This window comes from Lemur catta, chromosome 15, assembly GCF_020740605.2.
Source record: "Lemur catta isolate mLemCat1 chromosome 15, mLemCat1.pri, whole genome shotgun sequence".
NCBI lineage: Eukaryota > Metazoa > Chordata > Mammalia > Primates > Lemuridae > Lemur > Lemur catta.
In genome coordinates, this window is record NC_059142.1 from 1,903,808 (window position 1) to 1,927,862 (window position 24,055).

The following is a 24,055-nucleotide window of genomic DNA, read 5'->3' on the forward strand; positions in this document are numbered from 1 at the left end:
CAATACTTTTACTATGCTTTATGTATCCATAATAATAAATGTTTCTACAACTTGCTTCTTATCATACATTGTTACTGAGATTTACCAGTAAATCTCTCTATATAATAATGTAGTTCTGAGTTCATTGCAGTATTGTTTGAGTAGAGAAATATTAATCACAATGTGTTAAGTTTTATTCTGGTAGTTTGTTAGGAGTATGACTATTACCAGTTAATTAATATATACATATTGATTATGTAAATAGCATAATGCATACCTCTTGAATTTGTCTATACGCAGGCTCCTGAGGTTATTATGTCACAACATTATGATGCCAAGGCAGACTTGTGGAGCATAGGAACAGTGATATATCAATGCCTAGTTGGAAAACCACCTTTTCAGGTAACCTGACTTTTTTCCTTATATCCTCTGTTATGGGATCTTCTCATTTTACAGTTGCCTTTGACTTATGAAATGAGGAGTACTTTGAAAGCAGTGTTTTTGGCTCCTTTGTGACTTACTCTGATTTTGTTACAGGCAAAAATTGCTGTAGTGAGCCAGAACATCTTTTGCTTTTCTCCATTTATTGCCTGCCCTTTGTAGTTGGACTGGGTGTAAAGCCTGTTTTCCAGGCTAGGGAAAACTAGCTAGGGTCAGAGCTAATAGGCTGGTGGGAAATGGGTGTGAATGGTCTTATCAGCCCTTGCTGGTTTTGGGTTCCTGGAATATGCTTGAGGGCTGGGGCTTGTCTAGGGAGATCATTGGAAACTGTGTCTCCACTTCTTTATTCCTGACACTGCTGGATGAGAGAGGGGTAATTATTTAGGCTTTTGGAAATTATTTTGGGTCTTTCCTCCTCTCCTCCTCCCCTAACATCCTGTCAAAAAGTGGCCCTCTAGAATATAATCATGATTTATCTTGAGTTCATATTGCCATGTTATAATTTCTCATGTTACAGAGAAGATCTTTGAATCCAAAAACTGGAACAAAGTGAAATTATTTGCCCAAGATGGTATAAAAAAAATCGGTGACACATCCAGGTTAAACACTTAATCTCCCAATCTAGTTTGTGTGTAGAGGCTTCACTAATTTAGCAGCTCTTGTTATAAGGGTTCTACCTGTTGCTATGGACAGACTGAATAGTAGCAGTATGCTAAGTTCTCATCTTTGAATTCCTTTAAGGTCCTAAGGTAAATACACCTGGATTTTATACAGTAATAATGTACCTATTGGGTAGGCCGTGTAACCTCCAGAATAGTGGTCCTTAACCTTTTCTGAGTTTCAGGCTCCTCTGAGGGTCTGACCTCAGAGAAGGTGCACCATACTCAGATGCACAGAATTTTCACACAGTTTCATAGGATTCATGAGTTCCCAATGCCCAACTATGGCTCCCTCAGCAATCCACGGTTCTTAAGTTCAGAATCTATGTTCTATATGGCAAGAATATGACTGCCAATCACATAATTTGGAAGTTTTGCTTCATTGTTTAGAAAATTAAACCTTTTTTCTGTTTTTTTTTTTTTTTTTTTAAATAGGCCAATAGTCCTCAAGACTTAAGGATGTTTTATGAAAAAAACAGGAGCTTAATGCCTAGGTATGTGTTTAGATTACACTGGATTCTAATATTTGTGAACACAGTGTTATTTATTTGAACTCTGTGTATTTTATGTATTTCCATTATTGATTCCTGTTTCATTTGACAGAAATGTGAGAGCATTTATTATAATAGGAAATTAGAAAATTTCTGGCACATCATAGGTACCTGGGTAGTATTATACCATTTTCTTTCTTTTTTAAAATGTAAAGTAAATTTAAAAGAAAAATTTCCAGAAGTTATATATGTTCCTTTTGAGTGGCAATGCAAACAGAATAGATGTGCATAAAGTAGGAAATAAATTTCCACCTAGGCTTTGCTCTGTTCTGTAGGGATAACAAGAGTTTGCTTTGTATCTTTCCAGATATTTTTTGTGGAAGTTCTTTATACATGTTTGAGTGCTTGCTTTTTTGTTTGTTTTTCTTTGCTGCTTGTGCTTTGTAAGAGTGCCTGTTTATGTGTATATTTATACACACACATAGTTCAAGACAAATTACATCATACTTTGTGAATTGTTCTGCAACTTACTATTGTTTTTTACTCTGTAGTATATCATAGGTGATGTTCAACGGTAGTATGTAGAGAGCTACAGCATTCTTTTAAATGGCTATGTAGAAGCCCATAGTGAGATGTACCATATTTTATTTAATCAGATCTCTGTTGTTTTCATTTTTTGGTTACTACAAACAGAATTTAGTGAAGTGTTTGTGTGTGTGTGTGTACCTTTATGCATGTTCGCATTTCTTTAGGATGGACTCCTAGAGATGAAATTGTTGGACTGAACGTTATGCTCTCCAAATAGGCTATCCCAGTTCATACGGCAGGATAAGAGAATGCTCCTTTCCCCTCATTTTTAGCAACATGGAATGTTATCAGATTGGATGCCTCACAAATGGAGGAGGACCAGTTAGCTATTAATTTAATTTGTATTATTCTCTTCATTACTGAGGTTGGCTCCTTTTTTGTCTAATATCTTTTGTACTTTTCATTCTGTGAGTTGTATATTCCTATTACTTAACTCATTTTCCTACTACTTTGTCATTTTCATATAGGATTTAAGAAGTTGTATTATTTCTCATTTGTATTTGTTTAAGCATCGCCCTTTTCCACACAGAATTGGAAGTGGCTGTTTTTCTAGTAGTGAACTTTATAGCAACTGTTAGTGCAAAGTTGAAGCTGTGTTAAAACTCAAGATTGTCTGGGCTTGTGAAGTGCTGTATTTCTGCAGATACTCTAACAAACAACAATAATAAGCACAATATAGGAGTCCTCTCAAATTGATGCTATTTCTCAAAGGCAATTGTTTAGTGCTTTTTTTCTTCTTTTTTAAGATATGAGGGCTTACCATGGTCTTCTTGGTATACATGTATTAATATTTGTGAAACTGCATATATATTTTCATTTATACTGAGGGCAAAAATAATACAGTTAATATATGTAAACTCATCACTTATGTTGGGTTTTTTTTTCCTTTCCCTCAGTATTCCCAGAGAAACATCACCTTATTTGGCTAATCTCCTTTTGGGTTTGCTTCAGAGAAACCAAAAAGATAGAATGGACTTTGGTAAGAAATAGTTTCAAATTATGCATGCTTTCTAATTTTATTTTTATGTATGCTAAAAAGATTTTTTAAAAAAGATACTATAGAGATTTCAGAATAAAAATAAATGAATTTCAATTTTCTTTTTCTTTATTTTCCTTCACTATGTTTGTAAATGTTTATTGAGTGCTTACTATGTTCTAAGTATGGGAGATAGAGTAATAAATAAAGTCTTCATCTTCATGTAGCATATATTCTAGTGGGAAAACACAATAAGTAAATTATAAACTATAATTGCATATTATATTAGAAGGTGCTGCATACTGTGGAAAAAAATAAAGATGGAAGAGAAGTGCTGGTGGAGGTGGGAATTGAAATTTTAAATAAGATAGTCAGTGAAAACCTTACTGAGCAAGTGACATTTAGACAATGACTTGATTGACTTGCAGTGAGAATGAGCCTGGTGGGTATCTATGGGAAGACCTCTTCGGGCAGAGTGAATAGCCAATACGAATGTTGAGAGCTGGGAGCATGCATGTAAGCTTGAGAGGCAACTAGAAGGCCAGTTAAAGACTTGGGCTTTTGACCGGGTGTGGTGGCTCACACCTGTAATCCTAGCACTATGGGAGGCTGAGGCGGGAGGATCACTTGAGGCTGGGAGTTTGCAACCAGCCTGAGCAAGAGTGAGACTGTGTCTCTACAAAAAACAGAAAAGCTAGCTGGGTGTGGTGGCACATGGGCCTGTAGTCCCAGCTGCTTGGGAGGCTGAGGCAGGAGGATTGCTTGAGCATAGGAGTTTGAGGTTACAGTGAACTATGATGATGCCACTGCACTCTACTCCAGGTGACAGAGCAAGACCCTGTCTGAAAATTAAAAAAAATAAAAAAATAAAAAAAAATTCAAGCACTTACAGAGTCCAAAATACAGAATAGAATATTTTTCTCTTCTGAATTTTATTTATCTCCATTCTAATCTTTATTATTTCTTTTCTTCTAGCTTTGGGTTTAGTTTGCTGTGTTGTTTTTTTTTTCTAGTTCCTTAAGCATGAAGTTAGGTTTTTGGTTAGATATATTTCTTATTTTTTAAAGTAGATGTTCACAGCTATAAATTTCTGCCTTAGTACTGCTTTTACTGTATCCCGTAAGTTTTGGTACATTGTGTTTTCATTTTCATTTGTTTCAAGGTATTTTCTAGTTTCCTTTATGACTACTTCTTTGATTCATTGGCTGTTTAAGAATGTGTTTTTAATTTCCACATGTTTATGGATTTTCCAGTTAATTTCTTTTATTGATTTCTGCTTTCATTCCATTGTGATCAGAAAAGGTCATCTCTATGATAACGACCTTTTAAAATTTTTGTTTTGTGGCCTGACATGTGGTCTATCCTAGAGAATGTTCCATGTGCACTTGAGAAAAATGTGCATTCTGCTCTTGGTGAGTAGACTGTCCTTTGTGTATCTGTTAGGCCCAGTTAGTCTACAGTGCTGTTCAAGTCCTCTGTTTTCTTAGTGATGCTCTGTCTGGTTGTCCTATTGGTATTGTCCAACGGTACCCCATTGTTGAAAGTGGGGTATTGAAGTCTCCAGCTACTATTTTATAACTGTTTCTCCCTTCAGTTGTCAATTGTTTGCTTCATATATTTTGGGGCTCTGATGTTTATAATTCTTAGATTTTCTTGGTGAATCGACCCTTTATCATTATTTAATATCCTTCTTGGTCTCTTGTAACAGTTTTTAACTTAAATTATATTTTGTCTAATAGCCAGCCTAGCTCTCTTTTACCTACGATTTGCATGGAATATCTTTTTCCATCTTTTCACTTTCATTGTATTCATGTCTTTAGATCTAAAGTGAATCTCTTGTAGGTGGCATATAGTTGGACCATTTTCTTTTAATCCACTTTGTCAATCTCTGCCTTTTTATTGGAGAGCCACTTACATTTATAGTAATTGCTAATAAGGAAGGATTTCTGCCATTTTATAATTTCTGTGTCTTACAGCTTTTTTGTCCCTTGTTTCTTTCATTACTGCTGTCTTTTGTGCTACTTGACATTTTTGTAGTGATGTGTTTTGATTCCCTTCTAATTTTGTTTTGTGGATATTTTTCCTTGTTATCTAGGGATTACAGAAGACATCTAAAGTTCTTGATACCAATTTAACTCCAGTTACTTACAAAAACTCTACTTCTATATCACTCTATCCCTTCCTTTATTTATTGACATCACAAATTATATCTTTATAATTATTTTATTGCATTTGTCTTTTAAATTCTGTAGAAAGTGAAAAGTGAAGTTACAAACCAAAATTATAATACTACTGGTTTTTAAATTGCCAATGTATTTATCTTTTCTGGAGGTCTTTTTATCTTCATTTGGCTTTCCTTTACTGTCTAGCTCCTTTCGTTTCAACCCAAAGTACTCTCTTTAGCATTTCCTGTAGGGAAGGTCTAGTGGTAATGAACTCTGTCAGCTTTTGTTTATCTGAGAATGTCTTAATTTCTTCCTCAGTTTTGAAGGACAGTTTTGTGGAATGTAGAATTCTCAGTTGACTTTTTTTTTTTCTTTTAGCACTTTAAATTTATTATCCCACTGCCTTCTGGCCTTCAAGATTTCTGATGACATATTGGCTGCTAATCTTAAGGATCTCTTATTTGTGACAAATTAATTCTGTCTTGTGAGTTTTAAGATTCTTTATATGCTAGCTTTCTGGGAGGCCAAGGTGGGAGGATCATTTGAGGTCAGGAGTTTGAGACCAGCCTGAGCAAGAGCAAGATCCTGTCTCTACTAAAAATAGAAAAAATTGGCCGGGTGTGGTAGCATGCACCTGTAGTCCCAGCTGCTCAGGAGGCTGAGGAAGGAGGATTGTTGGAGCCCAGAAGTTTTAGGTTACAGTGAGCTGTGATGACGCCACTGCACTCTAGCTGGGGCAACAGAGTGAGACTTTGTCTCAAAAAAAAAAAAAGCTTCTTTATTTGTCTTTTGATAGTTTGATTATGTGTCTCAGTGTAGGTCTCTTTGGTTTATCTTACTTACTTGGAGTTCTTTAAAGTTTTTAGTCATTCCTTCAAATAATCTCTCTGCTGTTTTCTCTCTGTTCTCCTTCTGGGACTTTTATAATGTATATGTAGGTCAGCTTGATGGTGTCCCACAAATCCCTTAAGCTCTGTTTACCTTTCATCATTCTTTTTTCTTTCTGCTTCTTGGACTCAGTAATTTCAATTGTCATATCTTCAAGTTTGCTAATTTTTTGTCATGCCTGCTCAAATCTGTATAATGAATTTTTCATTTCAGTTATTATACTTCTCAGCTCCAGAATTTCTATTTGGATCTCTCTGTATAATTTCTATCTCTTTGTTGATATCCTATCCACACATCATTTTCCTAATTTCCTTTAGTTCTTTGTCCATGTTTCTCATTAGTTCTTTAAGGCATATTTAAAACGGTTATTTTATTTTTTTTATTCTTTCTTTTTTTTTTTTTTGAGACAGAGTCTCGCTTTGTTGCCCAGGCTAGAGTGCCGTGGTGTCAGCCTAGCTCACAGCAACCTCGAACTCCTAGGCTCAAGCGATCCTCCTGCCTCAGCCTCCCGAGTAGCTGGGACTACAGGGATGTACCACCATGCCTGGCTAATTTTTTCTATATATATTTTTAGTTGTCCAGATAATTTCTTTCTATTTTTAGTAGAGACGGGGTCTTGCTCTTGCTCAGGCTGGTCTCGAACTCCTGAGCTCAAATGATCGACCCGCCTCGACCTCCCAAAGTGCTAGGATTACAGATGTGAGCCACCGCTCCCGGCCTATTTTATTTTTTAATAGAGACAGGTTCTTGCTGTCACCCAGGCTGGAGTGCAGTGGCATGATTATACTTCACTGTAACCTCAAACTCCTGGGCTCAAGTGATCCTCCCATCTCAGCCTCTTGAGTAGCTGGGATTACAGGTGCTTAGCCACCACACCTGGCTTAATTTTTTATTATTGTGTTTTGTAGAGACAGGGTCTTGCTATGTTGCCCAGGCTGGTCTTGAACTCCTGGGTTCAAGTGATGCTCCTGCCTTGGCCTCCCAAAGTGCTAGGATTATAGATGTGAACCACCATGCCTGGGAAGACAGTTAAAGTCTTTGTGTAGTAAGTCTGATGTCTAGACTTCTTTGGGGACACTTTCTGTCAATTTACTTTGATCCTTCACACCATATTTTCCTATTTTCTTGTATGCCTTGTGATTTTTTTGTTATTGAAAATTTTTCATTTAACTGTTACAATGTAGGAACTCTGGAAAACAGATTTTCCTACTTTCCCAGAGTTTGCTTTTTTGATTTTGGTTTTGGTTTTGGTTTTTTGTTTTTGCTATTGTTTGTTTAATTGTTAAAGTCTGTAGTAGTCCATTTGGTTTTAGAGTTTCCAGACTATTTTTTCAAAGACTATTCTTGTCATGTGTGATTGCTGATGTATCTGTTCTTTTAGTTTGTGTTCAGCTACTTTTGAAAGGATTTCCTTGAATGCCAGGAGCATTTTGAAGATAGCTTTTTCTTGATTATTTGCTTGGTTGCTGTAAACCTTTGACTGTTTGCCAGAGCTCTGACAAAGTTGGTTCGGACAGCTTATGCCTGTTTTTTTCAGTGTTTCTATGGGGGAACAACAGCTTGGAGCTTCCTAGTCCATCATTTTTGGGCTTCCTGAACCTTTTAATATAATTGACTTTCAAATGTTAAACCAACCTTGCATTCTTGGGATTCCACTTAATGTGTTACCCTTTTGATAATAGTGCTGTATTTAATTTGCTAATATTTGTTAAAGAATTTTTACATCTATATTCATGAGGGATAATTTGTCTATAGTTTTCCTTTTTTGTAATGTCTTTGGTTTGGGATCAGGGTGTTGCAGACTGCATAAACAAGTCAAGATGTCTTTCTTCTGCCTCTCCATTTAAAAAAGTACATATAGGATTGGTGGTATTTGATATTTAAATGTGTTATAGAAAATGCCTGTCATGTTATTTGGCCATTTTCTTTGTGGGGAAAACATTTTTTGTTGTTTTGTTTTCTTTTGGTTTTAGAGATAGGCTCACACTATGTTGCCCAGGCTTGTCTTGAACTCCTGAATTCAAGTGATCCTCCTTTCTCAGTCTCACTCCTGAGTAGCTGGAACTACAGGTGTGTGCCACTGTGCCCAGCTCTATTGAAGAACTACATTTAAAAAATTGGCCAGGTGCAGTGGCTCATGCCTGTAATCCTAGCACTCTGAGAGTCCAGGGTGGGAGGATCCCTTGAGCTCAGGAATTCAAGACCAGCCTGAGCAAGAGCGAGACCCTATCTCTACTAAAAATAGAAAAATTAGCCGGGCACTGTGGCAGGCACCTGTAGTCCCAGCTACTTGGGAGGCTAAGGCAGGAGGATCACTTGAGTCTATGAGTTTGAGGTTGCTGTGAGCTAGGGTCATGGCACTCTACTCAGGAGAACAGAATCAGACCCTGTCTCAAAGAAAAAAAAAAAGAAAAAAATAGACATAGGGTTATTTATATTTGCTATTTCTTCTTGAGACGGTTTTGACAATTTGTATATTTCAAGAAATTTGTCTATTTCAACTAAATTGCTGAATTTGTTCACATAAAGTTCATAATATTGCCTTATTATCACATTAATGTCTATATGACCTATAGTGAGTAGTGCCGTTTCATTTTTAATATTTATAATTTGTATTTCTTTTTTTTCTTGATCAGTCTAGTCAGAGATTTACCAATTTTATTATCTTTTAATAAAAATAGCTCTTTATTTTCTTTTTCTATTTGTTTTGTATTTTAATAATTTTGAGTCTTTTTTATTTCCTTTTTCTTTCCTCGGTTTTTTAAAAAACAGCATTATTTTTATTTCCCAATTTAGATGCTAAGATAGTTATTACAACGTCATTAAGGAATAAGACCAGGATTGTTGCTATGGAGATAACTATAAAAATTTCAGAGCAAAAAAAAATCCAAAGTAGTAAATCAAGAACCAGCAGTGAACAGAGAGTGCTCAAAATGCATCCATTGGTTTAATGTGATTCCAGACTGCTAACAATTTTTGTGGTTACAGTTGACACTTGAACAACATAGGTCCACTTATAAACAGATTTTTTTTCCAATCAAATGCAGATTGGAAATACAGTATTTGTGACATTTGAAAGCTGTGTATATGGAGGGCTGACTTTGTATATGTGGATTTTGCAGGGCTGACTGCAGGACTTCAGTCTGGGTGCATTGCGTATATATGGAAGGTCTTGGAGCCAATCCCCCAAGTATACCAAGGGACGTTAGAAAACATAAAGACATCTTATGCTGTACTCCACATAGCTAGCATACATATATACACACGTACATATGTACAGTAGTCCCCGTTTATTCATAGGGAATACATTCCAAGACCCCCAATGATGCCTGAAACTGTGGATAGTCCTGAACCTGATAGCTGTCAGTTGGAACACGTTTCTATTTATATCTTACACCCACAAATGTAATGCCTTTTCCATCTTAACTAAGTACTTATGCACTGTGGCTGTAACTTTTGCAGTTCAAGGTGCTACAGCTAAGCACGAATTTCTTTTTCCTTCTTCACAATTTCACTGATAGAAGATTCATTCTTTCCATAGATCTTAGCAACCTCAGCATAGGATTTTTTTCTTTCCTTAAATCTAAAACTTTTACTTTTTCACTTCAGGGAAGCACTTTACAGCTTCTGTTTGGCGTATCCAAATTGCCAGCATCATTACTTTTGCACTTTGGGGCCATTATGAAATAAAATAAAGGTTACTTGAAGAAAAGTACTGTGATACTGCCACAGTTGATCTGATAACTGAGACAGCTACTAAGTGACTAACAGGTAGATTTGTTGGACAAAGGAATAATTCATGTCCTGGGTGAGATGGCATGAGATTTTGTCAGTCTGCTTAGGATGGTGTGCAATGTAAAATTTATGAATTGTTTATTTCTGGAATTTTCCATTTAATATTTTTGGACCATAGTTGACTACAGGTAACTGAAACCACAGAAGGCAAAATCATGGAAAAGGGAGGACCACTGTACATGCATGCATATACATACATATTTACATATAATGGTAATAACCTAAGAAGAGGATATGAATTTAAATAATTAGATGAAAAGTTAAATGTGGACATTCAGTGTAAGTATTTACCACATCAAGCATCCAGAAGCATAAATGTTGACACATAATTTTTTTTTTCTGTTTACTGCCTTGGAGTCTAAATATATTTTTGAGTGACTTTAGAGAGGAGGCATTTGACACTTCCTTCAGAAAGATCATTAACTCAATAGTTCAAAACTCTATAACTTTAATTTCTGGGAACTTCAAAAACTCTCATTGAAGGATATAGAATTAATTCCTAAGTTTACTGACTTTGTCTTACCAAGAAGATGCAATAGTACTAATGGAGAGAGGGTAGAAATTTAAAATTGTAAAATCAGAACAAAATTGCATGTGTAAGTAGAAAAGGATTTGTCTAGAATATATTTTTAAATTATTAAATAGGTATAGTTAAGCAATTGCTATGTATTTCTCCTAATAGCATATGTTGCTCTTGCTAAGATCAGGGACAAAACATTTCCAAGATGTGTACCAAAATCAGAATACAAATGTAGTTTCCCTGGGTCCATTGGGTCATACACTTCTGAATACATATTCTTTAATATGTTCTTCTGTCATTTTAAATGATCCATTAAAATTGAATTTCGTATTTTTAGTCTGTTCTATTATGTCTTAAAAATTGCTGTCATTTTTTTTCCAACTTTCTTTAAAGCTTCTCTTTCAATAATTTTTGTATTGTAATAAAATACACATCACATAAAATGTACTATCTTAATCATCTTTAAGTGTGCAGTTCACCGGTATTAAATACATTCGTGGTGTGTCTATTCTACCATATTCCCCAAATCCTCATTTATTTTAAATTCTTATTTGTAATAAACTTAATCATTTGGACACGTTTCCTTATTTCCTCAGGCCTTATCCCTAGATAAATGGAAGGAAATAAGAAGAAGAACTTTATGAGAACAAAAGATATTTCTTGAACCACTGTGAGGTGGGAAGGCCACTATTCTCAGATGGTGGTTGAATCAATTTCTGTAAAGCATTTGCTTTTATTGGATTCTCGAGTTAGAAAGAAAGGCCCAGACATCTAAACCAGTGCCAGGAAAAGTATGGTCAGGGATCCTGGTGCTGTGGAAGATGACTTTGTATAGCATGCACAGGAATAGGGAAAAATGGATAGTTTGTCAATGTCTAGATTCCTGATTGTCTTTGCAGAGAATGTTCCCAGAGCCTTAAGCTTTCTGCAGGTATTTTCAGTTCTTTGACCATTGGATCTGGAAGGGAAGAAAGGAGGAGAAAACACTCCTGGAAGGAAGGAAAGCCCTTGGCTTCAACGATGGGGTTTAAAGGGCCAGCTTTGTGTGGTCCCCTTTGTGAACAGGCCCTCAGTGGCAGATCAGATGTCACCAAGGCTTTGGGAGAGCGGCTGCCAGTGCCTTGCACAGCCCATAGTCCTGGAGGCCTCTTTCTTAGATTTTTTTTTTTTTTTTTTTTGAGACAGAATCTCACTCTGTTACCTAGGCTAGGTTGTAGTGACATCACATAGCTCACTGCAACCTCAAACTCCTGGGCTCAAATGATCCTCCTACCTCAGCCTCCTGAGGAGCTGGGACTACAGGCAGGCACCACGATGCCGGGCTAATTTTTCTATTTTTAGTAGAGATGGGATCTCGCTCTTGCTCAGGCTGGTCTCCAACTCCTGAGCTCAAGCCATCCTAGGGATCGTTCCACCTTGGCCTCCCGGAGTGCTAGGATTACAGGCGTGAGCCACTGCCCCACCAGGCCAGGTTTGTGAAATCAAAATGAGGAACTTGGATGTGAAGCATCCAGTTCGTTGTCTTAGTAAAGGCTAAGTCCTCAATGGACAGTAACTCTAATTGTTTCCTATAGGGGAAAAGATGAAATAGTCTGAATATCTATTTTCTTAAAGGTTTGTGAAGTTGGAATAAACTTTAATTCATGTAGGAAATATTTTTACCTTTCAGAGGGAGAAATTAAACTGAGAGTGCTCTGAACCATGAGAAATGTGGCTCAATACTGAAACAACTCATACTATTATATTGTGGATAATAGTTTTAAAATTATAGATACATTAAGTGTATAGTTTTCATACCATAGAAATTATTTGGAAGGTGGTTTCAGAGTACTTGCATTCAGTCAATTTCTTCATTTGTATCTTTTGTTTTATCCCTATTATGTCCTTTGTAAAAACCAGCATAAAAATTCCTACATGTTAAACTAGAATTTATGTATATGTGTGTATTAAGTTTTGTTCTAAAAAAGATCTAAGGTAGAAAACTCATGTTTATTTTCAGAAATCTCCACATCTGTGTTCCTTAGTAAGTCTTATGATTGATATTTACTTTGAGAGACTTTTAAGTATTTATTTCAGTGAAACTCATGGTATCCCTCAGGGTAGAAGATAATATGGACTAAACCTGAATTAAGCTTATTCCTGATCTTGTATTATCTAATTTAAGTCTCCATGTTGGTCTGTGCTGTTCTTCTTGCCCACCCTGTGACATGTAGGTACACAGAAAATATCATAAAAGTCTAGCACTTAATGATAAGTGAGATTATCTTTGTGGGTTTTTTAAGAGGTTATGAATGAAATACTTTAAACATACAGGAAAGTAAAGAGAGTAAGATACATGGAACTTCCATGTATCCACCTACTTACTTATCTTTGTCAAATTAGCAGGCTTACTGTATAGGCTTTAACCTTGGAGGATAGCTTAAATTAAATTAATAGTTTTTTTAAAAATTGTGAAACCAACCTTAAGAATACGTCTGGGATAGAGGAATAGCATCTGTTGTGTAAATCAGCTGCCTCAATTTCCTCTCAGGAGAATTAACAACAGCCATAGTTGAAATACGTGCTTAGCAGGGACTGGTGACCACAGGTCTCACTTGAGGGTGGCACACATTAGAGAGCGTGTTTACGTAAATAGCCTCAGAGTGTGCTGTGTTGGTGATGAATGTTTTGAAAATCTACAATTATTTAAAATTTTTTATTGATTAAGATTTATAATCATTTTTATAAATTATTTATGAGAAATAATTTGCTTTTATATTGAAGGGAAGTAGAGGCTATATAAAGAAGTTAATAATAATTACTTATGATCGCAAAGACATTATTGAGAAGAGTAACCTGTTAGTGTGTGTTTAAATGTTGCATTCTCATTTTTCATTACAGAGACATTTTTTAGCCATCCTTTTCTTGAGCAAGTTCCAGTAAAAAAATGTGAGTACCCATTTTTTGTATTTTTACTTAAAAAATAAATGCAAGCTTAAGGAAAAATTAGTATTTTGTATTACAAAATTAATTTTTTACTGTGCTTTTCAAAATTTCATTGACTTTTCTTAGATACTTATAATTATGTTTAATAAATATCAGTTCTTTTCATCCTTCTAAATCTAAGTTGAAATAGTTTTAGTAATGGCTGCATTTTCATAATTTTTTTCCCACCAGAATGTATAGGTCAAAAGTAATTGCTACATTTTCAGTTTCATCAGTGGAAGTGATAATAAATAGGTAAATACAAATTTTTGATCAACATAAAGATGCAGTAGTTTTGGCAGGTTTTTCTTTTTTCTTTTTCTTTCTTTTTTTTTTTTTTTAGAGACAAAAAGAGTCTCACTGTGTCACCCAGGCCGGTCTCAAACTCCTTGCCTGACAGTCCTCCTGCCCCAGACTCCCGAGTAGCTGGGACTATAGGCGGGAGCCACCGTTTTTTATTTATTTTAGAGATGAGGCCTCATTGTGTTTTGCAGGCTGGGTTTTTCTATTAGACAGGTCATGTGACTGTACTACAAAGTGATGTAGCTCTTCGTCTGCGTTTCCTCCACTAGCTTGCCCAGTTCCAGTGCCTGTGTATGCCGGCTCTGTCTCTGGAAGCTCCTGTGGCAGCTCTCCATCCTGTCGTTTTGCTTCTCCACCAGTAAGTTCTGATTTTATTAAAAATAACTTTAAAATTATTGCCATTGCATCTGTTCACAAGTGGAGCCTGCAAATACAATGTGGATGTTCTTTTTATGTGTAGTGTTTACTTATGCAGCTGAGGTTTGGGAAGAAGAGCATTATAGTTGGGTCAGATGGACCTGCATTTGAACCTCTGTCTATATTTAACTGTGTAAGCTTCAGCAAGAAGTATCACCTCTCTGGGCCATTTTCCTCTGAACAGTAGTACAGTACTATCACTTTTTTTATGCCCTATGGGGTTTTGGTGATGATACTTGCAAACAAAGAGTGTCCATTACAGGTGGATAGGCAATAAATATTTTTTTACCTGAATGCTGTAAACATCACCTTGGAATTTTTTTTGTAAACACTCAATCAGCACCAAACCTTGGATATTTTTTGTACATAAGATTTCCACTGGTGGAGGGGTGATTTCTGAGCCACATTTCACCTAGATTCTCTTAATCGTGATTAGTGGACCTTGGAGGTTACCATTTAAACTTCTTCCTTCCCCTGAAGTTCCCAACCCATTTCCTCCATGGCTGTGTTCGTTCCCATTTAAGTGCTTTTTCTTGATCCTGAGGACTTCTGGTCACTCTGCTCACTTTTTTTTTTTTTTTTTTTTGAGACAGAGTCTCGGCTTTGTTGCCCAGGCTAGAGTGAGTGCCGTGGCGTCAGCCTAGCTCACAGCAACCTCAAACTCCTGGGCTCAAGCGATCCTCCTGCCTCAGCCTCCCGAGTAGCTGGGACTACAGGCATGCGCCACCATGCCCAGCTAATTTTTTCTATATATAATTTTAGTTGGCCATATAATTTCTTTCTATTTTTAGTAGAGACGGGGGCTCGCTGTTGCTCAGGCTGGTCTCGAACTCCTGACCTCGAGCGATCCACCTGCCTCGGCCTCCCAGAGTACTAGGATTACAGGCGTGAGCCACCGCGCCCGGCCCACTGTGCTCACTTTTTCTTCCTCCTGTACTCTCCCAGGGAGTACCTTGTCCTCTTCTTGCTTTTTTAGACTGACCCTTCCCCCAGATCTCTGTTGCAGCCTGTGAGGGTTGTGACCTTGAGGCTTTTCCACAAGCTGAAGGTCCAAGGGCTCTTGTATGAGCTATTGTATTTTCCAGATTAGCCTGGTAGACATTAATTTCTTGAATTCTGCTGGTAGAAAGGTGAGGGAGCCATAAAAGGAGGCAGTTGTATGATTAGCCAGTTAAGGCAACTCAGAGGTTTAGAAGGATGAGGCTGGGCCTGCGTGGTGGCTCACGCCTGTAATCCCAGTGCTTGGGAGGCTGAGGTGGGAGGATTTCTTGAGGACAGGAGTTCAAGACCAGCTATGTACCAGCCTGGCTAACAGGAAACCCCATCTCTAAAAAAAATTTAAAAAGTTAGCCAGGCGTGGTAGCCCATGCCTGTAGTCCAGCTACTCAGGAGGCTGAGGCAGAAGAATCACTTGAGCTATGATCAGGCCACTGCATTCCAGCCTGAGCAACAGAGCAAGAACCCATCTCTTAAAAGAAAAAAAGAAAAAAAAAGAGAGGATGAGGCTTGGAAGCTTCTACATCCCTTACTTGCCATATTAACTTAGGACAAATGACTTAATTTCTTTGAGCCCTCATATGTAAAGTGAGTGTAATTTACCTACTTCATAGGGTTCTTTAAGGATAAATGAGTACACACACTTACTACAGTGTCTGGCACACAATAAGCACTCAGGCAGTGGCAATTATATTATTTTCCAGGGAAATCTAATAGCCCATAGCTAAAGTAGATGCGGAAAAAGCCTACTGCGGACAAATCTCAAAACTAGCTCCAAAAACCCCTCTCTTTCACAACCTGGCAAACTCACACCAAACAGATAAAGTAGCTGTGATAATAATAAGACTTACCATGAATTTAAGAAACTAAGAGCCAGACAGACTGGCATCAATCCTGGCCCTGCTGCTTGCTTCCTTGGTAACCTTGGGAGGTCAGTTAGACAGCTGGGCCGTGGTGTCCTCATCTGGAAGATAAGCCTGACGAGCCTTTGCTTGCAGGGTGGTGGGGGAAATATGCGGACAGTGCCTAGCCATAGTAAATACTTGATACATTGTAGCTGTTATATTATGAAGTATATATTTGACTGAAGGTGACACCTAATGTAAAAAACAAAGCTTGTGCCAGAGAAAGGAACACCAGGGAAGATCTGTATGTGGGAGATCAAGCATAAAGGAGCCTTTGGATGGTAGAGTGACTAAGGGAGGAGAAAGAGGGGCCAGCAGCGGGGGTATTGAACTGGAAATTCGCTGTGACTGGAGAGCTCTTTTGGGGGTTTTGTTAGTTGAAAGGGGAGAATAAAACAGCAACTAGGCTAGGGCTGCCAGGGAACCATAGAATGGAGAACTAACAGGATGAGTGAGGAAAGGCAGGAGGGAGAGAGAGCCATATTTAGATGTTAAAAACTTTGGTGGGATAACCATTTTTAGGAGGCCTTTATTAAAAGCTAATACTTGAAGTGAAAATAAAAAGGAAAACAGGGAAATAGAAGGAAAGCAGGAACCTTTGTGTATAATTTCTAGTTAATGAGATTAGAAAATGAGATGGTTTGATAGACCTTGTATTGAACATAGTCTGCCAAAAATAAGATGATTTCATACATGCATCCCCTTCCTTCCTAGGACTGGCATAGACTCTCATACTGAAGGTTAATACACACAAGCATGCAGTATAACATTCTTTTTTTAGGTTCTCATGCAAAAATCTAGCTGCTACTTTATTTCACAAAAATCCCTGAAGGCAAAAAAGTAAAAATAAAAAGTCATAAACAAGAAAATCTCTTTTAATTATAGTACTGACTATAGGTTAAATGTTATTTAAAGGATAAATCTTGAATATTTGTTTGTTATATAACATTTATTAAATGCCTACTTTGTGTGAAGTTCTGGTTTATCCTAATGAATGAGATGACCAAGTCCCTGGCGTCAAGGTGGTTTTAATTTAATTATGTAGAGAAGAGGTAGGTAACTCAATCTCTACTAGAAGCATATGTGTATATGTCTTCATTGCCTATGAGAATGGGAATGACGGACATCAAAATTAGATTAAGGGCCGGGCACGGTGGCTCACACCTGTAATCCTAGCATTCTGGGAGACCGAGGCAGGTGGATCCTTTGAGCTCAGGAGTTTGAGACCAGCCTGAGCAAGAGCAAGACCCTGTCTCTACTAAAAAAATAGAAAGAAATTAGCCAAACAACTAAAACATATGGAAAAAATTAACCAGGCCTGGTGGCGCATGCCCGTAGTCCCAGCTACTTGGGAGGCTGAGGCAGAAGGATTGCTTGAGCCCAGGAGTTTGAGGTTGCTGTGAGCTAGGCTGATGCCATGGCACTCTAGCCTGGGCAACAGAGTGAGACTGTGTCTCAAAAAAAAAAAAAAGTTCGATTAAGGGCATAGGAAGGCTGTTCAGAGGAAGGGATTGTTTGAGCTGAGTTTTGAAGAAAGAATTAGCAAGATGAATTAGTAAAAGAATGGTATTGTAGGTGGAGGAATTCCCATACATGAAGTCATAGAAGTGTGAGCTACTGAAGGAACTCTCTAGCTCCTGTCGACTGAATAATGACAAGGTTCATAGATTTGGAAAGGAGAGCTTTATTTCATAAAGAGTTGCAGCCTGCAGGCTGCCCATTCTGACAGGTTGAGAAGTGTAGCCTAGAGCCAGAAGCCAGACACAAGTACTGAGGGAAAGAGGGAAAGATGGTGGGACAGGAATTTATGCTGAATGGAGTGGCCACATATACATACTTAACAAGCTGTAGGAGAAGGCGTGGATATTTATGAAAGGAGAAATGTGCACATGCACCGTTGAGCTTCATGCTACTTGATGAGTCCGTGTTCAGAAAATAGCACAGTAGCATCATCGAGGTTAGAGTTTTCTTACCTCTCATGTCAAAAGGTAGAGGACACAGAAACCTTCACTGTGCATTTTCCGTAGACTGGTCAGAACCATTCCATGGTCAGCGGCCTCTGGTCAGGAAAGAATGCCAGTCAGAGCCGCAGTGGGCTGTTGATTGAAACCAGCAGGGGGGCGAGCCTTTCCAAAGGCTGGTTCTGTTTAACCCAGAGGCAAGAAGCCTGATGGTGGTCAGTGAGGGGGAGGGGGTGTCGTGGGGTGTGTCTGGCCTCCCTTCCTGTCATGGCTGGGAACTTAGTTTTAAGGTTTCTCTGGGGTCCCCTTGGCTAAGAGGGGGTCTGTTCAGTCAGTTGGGGGGCTTAGGATTTTATTTTTATTTCTTATTCACCATGTTCACTTACATTTAAATTTGTTAGAATGAAAAATTCATTTCCGTAGTCAGCTGCATTTCACGTGCTCAGTAGGCACGGATAGCTAATGGCTAGCATGTTGGAGAGCTCACACATAGAGCTTTCCTATCGAGGCAGAAAGGACGAGGCTGCTCTAAGTAGTTCAGTTTGTGGCTGCGGGGAGCATTGGTAATATGGTGAGGAGAAAATAAAGCTAGAGAGGTGGGCAGAGGCTGTGTCTTGACAGGATTTGGGTGCTGGGCAAAGGAGTTTCAGCTGTACCCTTAAAGCTGGGGTGAGCCATTTGAATGATTTTAAATGGAAGAGTGATTTCCGCCGTGTGTTTTAGGTAGTTTCTTCTAAAACTTGGATGGCTAGATTGGAGAGAAAGAATGAGACACAGGTCTCTCTACTAGAGGAAAGAGAACAACTTGAGACTGTTGAAGCTTTTATCATCATCATCAGTTTAGGAACAAGGGCCTGAACTAAGGCAGTAGAAAAGGAGAAGAGGAGGGGCCAGGTAAGAGAAAGATAAAAAGCTCACAGATCTTGGAGATTGTTTGAACTAGGACTTAAGGAAGAAGGAGACCTTGCTGGTGACTGAGTGGATGGCTGATGAGGTCACTCAGTGAGGGAGCATGGGAAACAGTGCTTTGGGGTATAAAAAGTGATGAATTAATGTTGTACAGGCATGGAAGTGATGCATAGGCAAGAGAACTCAGGGATCTAGAGTCCTCAGAGAGAATGTAGGCTGGAGATGAAAATCTGGGAGTTGTCATTCTGTAAATGGTAGTTGAAGGTCGGAGGGTAAAGAGTGGTCACTAGGGTAGGTATGAAAAGTTAGGAGTAGAGGGCCCATGATGGCACTTTGGGGAAGTCTATACTCTCCTCCTCTTCCTCCTCCTCCTCTTCAAGGGGCAGATGAGAAGTATGTACCCACAAAAGAGCCTAAGAAGGAGTCCCCACAAAGTAGGAGGGAAAACAAGAGAGTGGGGTCACAAATGAAGGAGAGGGTTCCAAGAAAAGACTGGTCCACAGTGCAGATGTAGCAGAGAATTCAAGTACCTTAAGGAACAGAGGAAGTATCTGCTGGACTTGGCAGTGGAAGTTATTGGTAAGCTTAACTAAGGCAATTTTATCAGAGAGTTAAAGGCAGAAAGTGAATTATGGTGGATTAAAGGATATATAGAAGGTGAGGAATTTGAGTCAGTGAAGATTGATAATTTCAAGAAACATTGGTAAGAAGTGAAGAGGAGATGGGTTATAGGAATTTGAGATGTGAGAAAATTAAACATGTTTATCTGCAGAGGGAAAAAGATGCCAGAATAAAGGGAGAGGGTGAAAATGTCAGGAGGAGAGAGGAGTTGCTTTAGGTGTTGGAGGATGTGGGGAGAGTGGGATGCAGAGTGCAGGTGGGGAGATGAGCTTTGAATGGAGGAGCAGTGTCTCTTCCACTGCCATGAGAAAGGAGCATCAGGATGGTTGCAGATGCAGATAATTTTATAAATAGCAGGGGAAGAAATGGGGAATGTTCCTGCCTAAACCACTGGAAAGAAATTGTGCACTTAGACACTTGGAACCACATTTCAACTTGACTGTGTTTTCATTGTGTGATCTTGGGAAAATTACCTAACTGTCTGAGCTTTGTTTATTTATATGTGAAAAGGAGTTCACAATAGGGCTGAAATTAGATAACACGAGAAAAGCTCTTAACAGTGCCGTGAGCATCAAGCCCATGGTTGATGCTCAGTAATATTAGTTCTTACATCTTCCCTTCCCTTTGTTATCTGGAGATATAGTCTCTTCAAAAAGTGATAAAGAGATTTTGTATCATGTCACACACAAAAGGAAGTGACATCAATGACTGATAACCATTGCACAGTGACATTCAAAGGAGCAGCAGCAGTGAATTGGCTTTAAAGAGCATGATGTACTATTTTTCCTTTTCTTAAATAGAAGCAAAGATTAAACAGGGTAATAGGGCTTAATAAGTTATATTCATTGTTTTAGAAAACCATTATGTAATCAAGATATTCAATTGAGAGTTGTCACTAGAGTCTTTGAACCAGGCAAATGCCAAAAGATATATAACTAGTTTACGCCTAAGTATTTGTTTAAATATATTTATATGCTTTTCTTCCTGTCCTATCTCCTACTGACAAACCAAGTCCTCCCTCTAACAGAACAAAAGGAACACACCCACGCCTATAAGGTTTTCCAAATCTTTTTGTGAGTGTAAATAAATTTCTAGACTTCATTGCAGTTACGCTTATTGATTTGTCTGCTCTTTTATGTAATATGGTCTCTGCTTTCCTGTTTGTAATGTGTTCTTCATTATAGATTTAAAACTTTTTTTGTGTGTTCAAGATGTCATTAATCTAAAGTCCCTGGGCAGTTTGTGTTTAGTTAGTTATTGAGTATCTGCTTTGCAAGGACATGAGCTGAGACTGGGGATTTTGGAATGATGAAAACTCACCTTCTCAAAAACTTTAGGAGAGGCAGACAAGTACTTTGATAAGTGGTATGATATATATTTTTGTAGAGACGGAGTCTCACTATTGCCTAGGCTGGTCTGGAATTCCTGGCCTCCAGCAATCCTCCCGCCTCGGCCTCCCAAAGTGCTGGGCCACCTTGCCTGGCCAATTTTTAAGCATTATTTTTGTAAAACATTTTAGAAGCCCTTATGCAAACACTTTTAAACTGTGCTTTTCTACAGGAAAAATTTTCAAAAGATTTTTTTTTAAATCTTAGATGGAATTGGACTTTATGCCCACTTTTGTGAAAAAAAAAATTCCTTAATCTAATGGCTATTCTGACTTGCATTTGATTATTAGGCCAATTTTAATTTTATGTTGTTAATTTTAGTCCCTTCCAGATATGCAGCATATTCAGGAAGAAAACTTATCTTCCCCACCATTGGGTCCTCCCAACTATCTACAAGTGTCCAAAGATTCTGCCAGTACTAGTAGCAAGAACTCTTCTTGTGACACGGATGACTTTGTTTTGGTTCCACACAACATCTCGTCAGACCACTCATGTGAGAATCTTTTCTACTTGTACACATTATATTTAATTTACTAAACTAGCATTTTTTAAAACCTTTATCTCACACTTTCTTGTGTAGGGCACCTATTCAAATGGACTTTTTATTTAGTTGTTTGAATTTTCAGAATTATATTCCTACCTTTCTAAAATCTGCTCAATCATCTTCTATAAAACAATACTTTTGAAGTCTGAAGGTACATGAAAACTTTATAGGAAACGATCTCAAATTCTGTTTGTATCCAAACAGAAGGAAATTGAGAAACCAGCAGAATGAGTGAAATTATAATAACTTTAAGGAAAGGAATTAAAGGAAGAACTCATTTGGGAAAAAACCTGAGAGTAAACTGAGTCTTAAAAACAACCTGGGTGTCTTTCAGAAATACTTTCATAAGTTCAGGAATGAGCTTCATAAATATATAGGAAGACTTTTTATAAAGAAACTACATGGAATCCAAGTTGACTAAATATAGTCAGTATGCTTTGGAATAGTGAAAGCTACCAGAAAACCTACAAAAAAGAGAAATTAGATAAAACTATTGAAAAAGAAGGAACCATGGTTTGGCCGTAAAGGAGTGAGATTAGAAAAGCTAGAAATTTTGTTACTTTAATAATTGAGTAGTATCAGATTTGACTATGTGCAGGAGAGGTTTGTAAGAAGAGGTCTGTTTAGTTGTTTGTCTAATACTTAGTAGGTGCTTGTGCTAGGCACCACGCTAGTTGTTACGAAGCCATCATCCCCAGACTGCATGAACTTAATGATTTATTGGCTGGGGAAGGCAAAACATTGCCCACAACAATGCTGTGGCAGTTTATGATCAGTACTACAAGAACCGGCAATTACCTTTAAAAATCCTTGAGTACAGTGGTCTTATTTATTTACAAAAAGTAATTAAAACTTTAAAAATTAAAATTATGAAATGTTTCAAACAGAAAATAATACAGTAGATACTCAAGTCACCTACCATGCTGTGTTGCTCTTATGTTTGTCAGCATTTTGCTGTACTTGTTTTAGATGTCTTTTTTAAAGATATAAAATACTATAGGTACAGTTAAAGTCCCTTTCCTCTTTCTGCTCTTGCCAGAGGTATATTCTTTCTGCAGATATTTAGATACTTCTACATATAACTGTATTCATATATAACATGTTATTTTTGTGTTTTAACAGTTACAGGTTGAGCATCCCAAATTGGAAAATCCAAAACCCAGAATGCTCCAAAATCTGAAACTTGATGCTCAGATTTTGTATTTTTGTATTTGGAATGCTCAATATAATGCAAATATTTCAAAATCCAAAAAAATTTGGTATCTGAAACATGGTCCCAGGCAATTCGATAAGAGGTACTCCACTTGTATAAGTAAATGGTATATAGAGTATTTGCTTCTGTAGTTTGCTTTTTTATTCCTGTTTTTATTATATATCTAGATGCATATCTAGCTATGTATCTACCTCATTTTAATACCTGAATTTTACAGTACAACTAAAGCACAATTTATCCATTTCCTTACTGATTTATATTTGGATTATTTCTATCTTTTCAGTATTCAAAATGTATTATAATAGACTTTCTTATGTACATCTGTCTGAAATTCTTCTAAGTGAATACCCTACATATGTACAATTTCAACTCTATAAAATATTGGTACAAACAAGTTGTACCCATAGTCTGTCATGCTGCCCCAGTGTTACAATGCTATTCTACTTTATCTGCTTCTGAATATTTTTATTTTTCCGTGTTTAACTTTACCTGGAATTTATCTTTGTAGATGCAACAAGGTAGAGATCTTTCAATTATCCCATTGTTATTAAATATTTTGTCTTTTCACCAGATTTTACAATACCAGATTTGTCATATCAGGTTTAAATATAAGATTGAGTTTCTTTTAAGATTCTGTATTCTATTCCATTGATCTGTTTGTCTATATTATGATAATTTTAAAATTTGTGTGTACCAGTGTGTATATGATCAGGGATGGGGAGGAGGGACAGAGAACATTCTAGTAATCTTCAGAATCACTCTGGCTAGGCCAGGCACGGTGGCTCATGCCTGTAATCCTAGCATTCTGGGAGGCCAAGGTGGGAAGATCACTTGACCTCAGGAGTTGGAGACCAGCCTGAGCAGGAGCGAGACCCTGTCTCTAATAGAATAGAAACAATTAGCCTGGCAACTAAAAATAGAAACCAAAAAAAAAATTAGCCGGGTGTGGTGGTGCACACCTGTTGTCCCAGCTACTCAGGAGGCTGAGGCAGGAGGATCGCTTGAGCCCAAGAGTTTGAGGTTGCTGTGAGCTAGGCTGATGCCATGGCACTCTAGCCTGGGTGACAGAGTAAGACCCTGTCTCAAAAAAAAAAAAAAGAATCACCCTGGCTGGCTATTCTTGTACCTTTACCCCCCACAATGTACTTTAATTTCAGTTAGACAAATTTTAAAAAAACCATTTTGGAATTTTTAATGGGAATTTCATTAATTCTATTCAGGAACCGTTAGTATCTTTACAATATTAAATAATCTAGAATGTTTGTGTGTTTCTCCACTTACTTAGGTTTCTTTAATATGTTTTGATACATTTTTATACTTTTCTACATAAAG

At 37.5% G+C, this 24,055-nt stretch overlaps 1 protein-coding gene across 13 annotated transcripts in view; it reads left to right on the forward strand.

Moving 5' to 3' along the window:
- The window catches only part of ULK2 (unc-51 like autophagy activating kinase 2), an 86,154-nt gene that overhangs the window by 24,178 nt on the left and 37,921 nt on the right, over positions 1–24,055 (forward strand). For all 13 annotated transcript variants that reach the window (XR_006739418.1, XR_006739419.1, XM_045569458.1 and 10 more), the window contains exons 8-13: positions 280–381; positions 1,515–1,573; positions 3,055–3,137; positions 13,383–13,430; positions 14,039–14,127; positions 21,288–21,459. Coding sequence is in view for 11 of the 13 variants with exons in the window: in XM_045569458.1 (XP_045425414.1) it covers positions 280–381; positions 1,515–1,573; positions 3,055–3,137; positions 13,383–13,430; positions 14,039–14,127; positions 21,288–21,459 (553 nt within the window). In the remaining 2 variants the exon portion in view is untranslated. The remainder of the gene's footprint in view (positions 1–279; positions 382–1,514; positions 1,574–3,054; positions 3,138–13,382; positions 13,431–14,038; positions 14,128–21,287; positions 21,460–24,055) is intronic.